The sequence below is a fragment of the Canis aureus genome, chromosome 22 (genome assembly GCF_053574225.1).
Source record: "Canis aureus isolate CA01 chromosome 22, VMU_Caureus_v.1.0, whole genome shotgun sequence".
NCBI classification, from domain to species: Eukaryota; Metazoa; Chordata; class Mammalia; order Carnivora; family Canidae; genus Canis; species Canis aureus.
In genome coordinates, this window is record NC_135632.1 from 8,437,501 (window position 1) to 8,445,875 (window position 8,375).

An 8,375-nucleotide genomic window follows, 5' to 3' on the forward strand; every position below is an offset into this window, starting at 1 on the left:
GAGGTGCCCAGGGCCACTCTGGCCTCACTTCCACTCTTTCTCCTCTTCCCAGATGCTTTCTTCTGTACTGGCTGCTCTGATTGGAATCGCAGGATCTGGCTACTGCGTCATCGTGGCAGCCCTGGGCTTGGCGGAAGGACCACTATGTCTTAATTCTCTTGGCCAGTGGAACTACACCTTCGCCAACACTGATGGACAGTAAGTTCCCTATTGGCCACACGTTCTCATCCACCATATGGTATAGTGGCAAACCCATCAAGGTGGAAAGGCACAGTCATCCGTGCATCCATCCACTCAACCAGGTGTCTTTGCACTGACTCAGGACCAGGCGGTGGTGTCAGAGCATGGATCCCTGACCTGGAGAAGCTCTAAGTGCTTTTTAATGGATTCCCTGAGTCAGCCCTCATGATACCCTGTGAGGTGACTTCCACTATTACTCCCATTTTACAGATGAGGAAAAGGAGGCACAAGAGTTGGAAGGAACTTATTCAAAATCACATTGCTAAGAAGGACTATCCATGTGAACCCAGGCAAGATATGAACCCAGGCAGCCTGGCTGTATAGTTTGTGTTCATACAGTGTGTCCACTATACCAGAACAATTAGCTGATTTTACTATTTTGTAAGAAAATATTATGGAATCCCTACATAATATGGATGGAAAGCATATGATTTTAACCAAAGCCCATGGTAGATCATATTAATCCCATACACACACTCACATATATAAGCATATACAACAAACACTTTATTTAAAGTGATCAGACTCTATAAGACAGGTCTTTTTTTTTTTTTTTTAAGATTTTATTTATTCATGAGAGACAGAGAGAGAGAGAGGCAGAGGGAGAAGCAGGCTCCATGCATGGAGCCCGATGCAGGACTTGATCCCAGGACTCCAGGATCATGCCCTGGGCTGAAGGCAGGTGCTAAACTGCTGAGCCACCCAGGGATCCCTGTAAGACAGGTCTTATCCAGAACTTTAAAATCAGGATAATTTAAGCTCTGTTATTTTATGTTGATGCTTCTTATCCATTATTGAGAAAAAAAAGAGCTGATAGAAACTGATACATGTGAAGACAAATGAATGACATCTTTCTCTGAATTTTGAAAAGTTTAGTTATGAGGTTCATGAGTGAAAATACTATGAATAGTGAGTTTCGATTGCCTTTATGTTAATACTGTCTCCCATGAGTTGTATAGCATATAGTGAGTTCATAAATCATGAACATGAAATTACATGGACCTGGATTCCATCCCAGCTCTGCATTTCTCCCTCAGCAACTAGGAAAAAGTGGACTGAGCTCTGTGCTTCTTAGTTACTTCATCTGTAAAATAAAACCAGGGGCAGTTGTCAGGAGGATTAATGAGTCAAAAAAATGGATTTGTCACAGAAGCTGACACGCTCTGAGCATGGCCTCTGTTAGCTGTTAATATTATTTCCTGACTTACAACCAATACAGCTCTAGGTAGCCTCTAAAGGAGGAAGGAAAGGAAAATGAGCACTTGGAGGGGTTTGAAATTTCAATGGTCAAAATTGTTAGTGATCTTGATTCAACTTGGTTCAGAACACACTGAATGTACTAGTAGAGATTGGTTATTCACGTATGCACAAACATACGAACTACTGCACAAGCCCATCTCTAAGAGATCCTGATGAGTGCAACTGGAAAGGAAGGAGAAGCGAGAGTATTTCTAAACATGTTTACAGCTGTTTGAGTATACGCCCCTTCCATGACCCACCCCAGCTTCTGTAAGAAACCTTCCGCTTCCATCTCATTCGTCACTTCAACCTGTCCAAGGATTTCAGTATGGGAAATAACTAATGGTCACAAGCCAGTGATTAATTGCTCAATAGGCAAGTGAGGCCAAAGAGTTTTTTTACATTGTGTCCTACAATTACAATTTTTTCCCCCACTGATATTCAGAGAGACAGGGTCATAAGGACAGAGTTCTTTTTTTTTTTTAATCAACAAATTGAGTTTCTGATCGGCTCAATGAACCATTCAAAGTTAGGTCTCTAATTCCAAGCCCTTTTGTTCTGCTGCTTGGGGAAAAACTGATAAGAAAAGAGTTATACCAGACCTCTTTGTGGAATTAAGTCAATTGTAGATTTTCCCACATGATTGAATCGTATTTCATTAAGAATCCAAATGCTTTATGATGTCGCAAAGGCTGAGATTCTAAGAGAGTAATCAGAGAGAGAATTTATCAGACTATAAGAATATTCAGGTACTCAGAAAATCTCCTAAGTCACATATAATGTATATGACTTGTATGTATGTGTGTGTACATGTGTGTGTGTAGTCATATGTGACTTCAGCATGGTTTGCTAACATTTCACAAAGTGACTTCAGATTATTTATCATTCAATTACTTTTAAAAGTGTTGAGTCCCTACTATGTGCCAGATACTGGTCTAGGGTTTATACATACAATGATGACAGGTCTGGTTCCTAGCTTTATAGAGCTCAGACTTGTGGAATAGTTACACAAGCAGGTATCTTCCTGGCCGAGGTTAGGTGCCCTTCCTCACACCTGGTGTATTGCGATTGCATATTATCTCCTCCCTTAGACGCTCTGCTCTTCCAAGGCAAAGCCCATGCCATGTTCACCATTATATTCCCAGCCCTGGCTTGATGTCTGACTCACACTGCATGCTCAGCAATCTTTGTTGAATATTATGTTTGTCATTGCAATAAGATCTGGGCTAAATTTCTAACTTTGTGAAATGACTCGGACTAGAAAAAAGTTGATATGAGTCAATGAATGAATTCATTTCTTTTTTTCTGAACAAAAAAGTACCACACAGAAAGTAACTTATACAACCCATTAGGTGTGGTCATGTGTTAGAAGTTTCTTTTTTTATCCACAGGTACCTTCTGGATACCTCCACATGGTCCCAGTGCGTTGAACCCAAACATGTTGTAGAATGGAATGTCTCTCTGTTTTCTATCCTCTTGGCCCTCGGTGGAATTGAATTCATCTTGTGTCTCATTCAAATAATAAATGGAATGATAGGAGGAATATGTGGCTATTGCTGTTCTCGCCGACAGGTAAGAACCTGTGTGAAAATGTCATAGCCTGGCCCTGGGGTCTTCAATTACTATAATACACCATTGTTTTCATCATAAAGAAAAAAAAAAGGCAAAAAACATTTCTTCCTACATCATCTTTGTGGCAAAGCATTTACAGCATTCAATTTTGCTGTCAGTAATATGCTTCCTTGAGTGTCATAGTCACTGGGTACCTTTCTGTTTTTTTTGTAGTTGGCTCTATGTGTGGGGGAAAATGCTGCCCATAGACAAAGTGTCCCCTCATGAGCAAAGTCATGGCCTCTTTCACTACCCCTGCTCTGGCCAAAGAGATACAACTTTGCTTGCTCTCATGTTCCCAACTAGTATTACACAAATAGTAGTCAACATTCATTGCACTGGGGCACTGAGCTAAACTCCCCTTTCAGATGAGACCATGGGTCAGAGATTAAGCATATGTTTAAGATCATCTAGTCTGGAAGAAGCAGGCTTCAAACTCTGAGTCATTTTATGCCAGAGCTCCTGCTCTTAATCTGTATGCAGTACTTGCTGTTCTGTTGGATTTTTTTTTTTTTTTTTTTTTTTACTATTCTTTCTCAACAGAGAATCACAAAAATGCCCAAAGAGCTAAAGACAGAGAATCACTAGTAACCTTTGAATAGCAGCTTGTGAAAAGCCTTTCAAGGTGGAAGAAAACCAGGAAACACTTGTTTCCTGGGGATAAGAATTCAGAAAGAAGTATGCATTTGTTAGTAGCAGGGAAAGTTCTTGTTTCTATATCCTCCTTAAAAAAACCCCCGTGTATTAATGAATTGATGGAAGTTCAGCTTTGGTTGAATTTCAGAGGGTTTGTTTTATGCATTATTCTGTAAAACAGGATTAGGTAAACAGAAACTTAATTTATATTTGCCTAGTCATTTACCCCCTTGGTTTGAGGTCTCTTAACTTTCTTTTAAAATAAGACAAAACCTAATGAAAACTGAAAGCCCATTCCTACCATGAAAAGCCTTGCTGTAAATAAATGGAAACTTTCTAAAATTTTTGAGGAAGGGTTAAAATAAAAATCTGGTTTTCCTTATCAGGCAAGTACAGCAAGATTAATAATTTCCTTTGGGAGCCTGCCAAATTTCCATGAAAACAGCACAGTGGGAACCCTTCAGTATGAAGTTGTTTCCAGGCAATATGTTGGGGAGAGGCAGAGAAGAATCTCAGAATTCTCCTACTGTAATTTATCTTTAGCCTTGAATTCCTTACAAGGCAGAGATTAAATTAGGGGAGGCCCCGCTGGTCATCAGCAGTTGTGCATCTTGGGAACAAGCGTAATATGTCAATGACCACAGTTGCTGTAGTAGTTTGGCAGAGTGACCCTCCTCTCTGAGGGGGAAGGGGAGCAAATAGTCCCCCTGGGCTTCCCATCTGAGTCACAGTAGGCATGTCTGCTTCTCAGACATGCCATGCAGATCTGCTACCTTTATTTTTAAGACAAAAGACACTTTCAGAGGGCAGGGTTTTTAGTGTAGATGAGTCAAGTCTGTAACTTGGTAGCATTGAATTGGGAAGGTAACCCACATCCCGCCCACTCCTGGGTGAAACTCCCATGGCATTATCTCTTAAATCCTTGAGATTAAAAACCTACCAAACACATTCAGAGCCAACCAACCACCACCAGTAAGCTGCCTTTTCCATGGCCCTTTCCTGCAGCTTCTCAGAGAGGACAATGAAGTGTGGTTTGTTTAGGCAACATCTCATGGGCATTGTCTAAGCTCCCAGGTGAAGTTGACATCAGCCCGCTTTATGTTTGCTTCAAACAGGAATTTTTAGGACTAAAATGGCATTGTTGTCTGTTTAGCCTGATGGTAACCTAATGCCTATCTCATTTTCTTTACAGCGATATGACTGCTAAAAGAACCACCCCAAGACAGCACCGCAACCTTCCTCTATTTCATTTTTAATTTATATATTTGACTTGTATTAATTTGTAAAACTTTGTACCAGTGTATCATACTCCACATAGTCTACTTTTATAAATGTGTATAAAGACTGGCATCTTCATGTGATGTCAGTGTTTGAGCGTAGCAAACAGACCTTTTTCTTAGGATAGAGAAAATAAATTAAGTAAATTAATAGACTGAATGACGGTCGGTCCTCAGGGTAGCTGAGGTAAATGCTGGCCTGAGTAATGTTTTTGAGAAGCGTTGTAGGGATAAATATCGCGTTCCTGATTACTACTATATGTGCAAGGGTTTATTAAATGAAAGATTTCTAAGTGGCCTTTTTTAAAACCATGAAGGAGAAAATCCAACAACTTGAAAAGATGTGTTCTTTTCACTGTTTATATGGTATTTCCCATTCATGTGCCTGCAAATCTCTAACAAGAGGCCTTTTTGAACTGTTCCGTGTTTTGTGAGAGAGACACTTGCCCAGAGCTGGAGGGCCGGTTGAGAGTGCCCTGAGCTAAATGAAGGAGTCAACACAAGCAAGGTTGCCAAGAGTATTGCCAGATCCTAACTCTCTCTGACAGGTGGAAAACTTTTTGTCCTTTGAAGATAAGCACTAAGGATCACGTAGTTAAAAAGAAGAAGGCCTGGATGATTGGAGAAAAAAAAAAAAAGATGGGAAATGGAATAAAGCAGTTTTATCAACATTATGTGAAAATGGGGGAGGGGGAGGGAGGGCAGGAGGACCATGAGGAAATAGCCCCAAAACTTGATGGTTGAAATACAACAAAATAAATATCCACTGCTACGTTTTCCCCTGTTTCATTGTCCTTTATTTATTTATTTATTTATTTATTTATTTATTTATTTTTTCTTTTTCATTGTCCTTTATTTAAAGCTCCTCCACTTGGGGAACCTGGGTAGCTCAGTGGTTGAGCATCTGCCTTCAGCTCAGGGCGTGATCCCGGGGTCCTGGGATCGAGTCCCACATGGGGCTCCCCGCGGGGAGCCTACTTCTCCCTCTGCTTGTGTCTCTGCCTCTCTCTGTGTGTCTCTCATGAATAAATAAAGAAAAATCTTTAAAAAATAAAAACAAAGTTCCTCCTCTTTCTCCCAGCCTGCAGGTTGTGTAGCCCCTATTTGTTGGGGCTTTGTGTCTTCTGGGTCTGGGTTTTTACTCTATTTTGTCTCCCTGGTCCCCTTTCTCTGCTTTCCCTGCATTGTTGTTGCTCTGCTTTCCCTTGGGGTCATCATACCACTTTGGCAAAGTTCCTTTCTACTGGCTGCTCCAAGCATCAGGCTCCTGGGGAGGGCAACAGATATTTCCTCCCTTGATATTTTCTATCTATTGTACAGAGTTAGGCTCTTTTAAGAGACAGGATCCCTTGATCTACTGAGACTCGTCTTCAGAAGTTTTCTGCTTTGGGTGTTTATGGGGCTAGGCAATAGACAAATTAATAAAGAAGCTGCTCGGGCTGTTGGATAGCAGAGCTTCTCCTGTGTGCAAGGTGCCCTGTAGTGTCCTCTAGACCAAAGGATTCTCATCTGTTTTGTGCCTCTGTCTCCCCCTGGCAGTCCGATGAAGACTGTTGACTCCTTTGAAGAATACTGTTTACAAGTGCATAAAATAGAGGTGCCTGTTTGGCTCAGTCGGTAGAGCGTGTGACTCTCAATCTCAGGGTGTGAGTTTAAGCCCCATGTTGGGTATGGAGCCTACATTTTATTTTTTTTATTTTATTTTTTAAGATTTTATTTATTTGTTCATGAAAGACACATACACAGAGAGAGAGAGAGAGAGAGGCAGAGACACAGGCAGAGGGAGAAGCAGGCTCCATGCAGGGAGCCTGATGTGGGACTCGATCCCAGGGCTCCAGGATCACGCCCTGGGCTGAAGGCAGGCACTCAACCGCTGAGCCACCTAGGCGTCCCTGGAGCCTACATTTTAAAAGAAGGGCATAAAATAAGGTGTGATATTTATCAAATTGTGATATTTTATCAAAATATGTTTGAAAATTATGATACAGTTAACTTGATAGCCCGCTCCATCACACCAACATCTGTAGAAAGGAAGACAGAGATCACATGTGCTCTAGCAGTGGCCTGATGAGTGGGTCTAAGAACAACTGTACTTTTGAAATATGAGTCCAATTGAAATGATATTTTGAGAGACCTGCAACAATTTTAAAGTGATATAAAAATAATATGTAATTTTGGTATTGTTAATCAAGGCACGATCACTATTGTGAGTTGTTGCCTGTGGTCATAACAGGGGAAATAGTAAGTTTTCATTACAGGTTAGTAAAGACATTCACATTTTTTTCTCATCAGTTTAACATCCTCTTTCCCAGATATCTGTCCATGGGCCTCTGTGGAATTCTTGAGAACCAGATTAAGAACCCCTGAAATCAAGAAAATCCAAAGAAGAGGTACAATGATCAGTAATAACCACTCCCCCCCCCAATCTATCCTCAAAGGCAACAGCAATAATAATGATTAATCATGATAGTAGTAATAGCAACCATTTGTTGGGTTCCTTCGAGGTGTCAGTTACTGTACTTGGCTTCTATACATTTATTTCACTGAAATGTCTCAGCAACCCTAGGAAATGGTGCTTGTCTCCATTGTATAGAGTTAAAGCTCAGAGAGGTTGAATAATATGCTCCAGGCCCTGTCTTTGACAAGTGGAAAAGCTATGATATGAATCCTGGTCAGTGCAATGTGAAAATTCACCCTTGTTTGGCTCCTCTCCTTGGCCCCCCTACTTCCTCTGCTACCCCTGCTCAGGGGCTAGAGTCCTGTCTCCTCCAACACTGACTCAGCCTCCCCCCCCCACCACCAGAGGGGGCCTTTGACAGGGCCCTGGGACCTTCCGTCATCCCCTCCCAGAGCTGAAATTTGAGTGACTCAAAGTTTCCCCCAATTTGTAAATTCTTTAATAGTAGACATTGCCATTGCCCAGAGGAAGTAGCTGAAACAAATTACCTTCTAACATAGTTTACTTATATTTATAGCCTACATTCTAGGTCTTTAATATTCTAAACTCTTCAGGTTGACTGGAAATTCCCTCAGAGATTCTACTGAAACAGCTTATTATCACCTGGCAACATAAAAACAATAAGATTACTGTAGAATTTGAGTCACCTGAAGAACACAAATGGCCTGAAGGTTAGCTAGTTCCCTCTGAATATCCATTTACCAGAGTTAAGAAATTTACAAATAACTGGCTAAATACAGGGAATCTCTCGAATTAAAATCTCAGGAAATTGATGGAGTGTTGCCTTTACTTCAATTTATTTCTTGTATGTGCGTGAGGTTTTTTTTTTTTGACTATGTTCCCTCTGATGTTCACTCATGGTGGGAACAGGTATGGGATTTGGTCCAACTTTTCAGAACTATCTATAAGGTCTG

At 41.0% G+C, this 8,375-nt stretch overlaps 1 protein-coding gene across 2 annotated transcripts in view; it reads left to right on the forward strand.

Annotated features, from left to right (window-relative positions):
- Positions 1-5,780, forward strand: part of TM4SF1 (transmembrane 4 L six family member 1) — a 9,279-nt gene extending 3,499 nt beyond the window's left edge. Inside the window, exons 3-5 of one of the 2 annotated variants that reach the window (XM_077864731.1) lie at positions 53-198; positions 2,871-3,051; positions 4,919-5,780. In XM_077864731.1, coding sequence (XP_077720857.1) covers positions 53-198; positions 2,871-3,051; positions 4,919-4,933 — 342 coding nt within the window. In that variant the 3' untranslated portion in view covers positions 4,934-5,780. Of the gene's footprint in view, positions 1-52; positions 199-2,870; positions 3,052-4,918 lie in introns of those variants that run through there. The other variant, XR_013360960.1, reaches the window with a different exon arrangement.
- Positions 5,781-8,375: the final 2,595 nt, after the last annotated feature.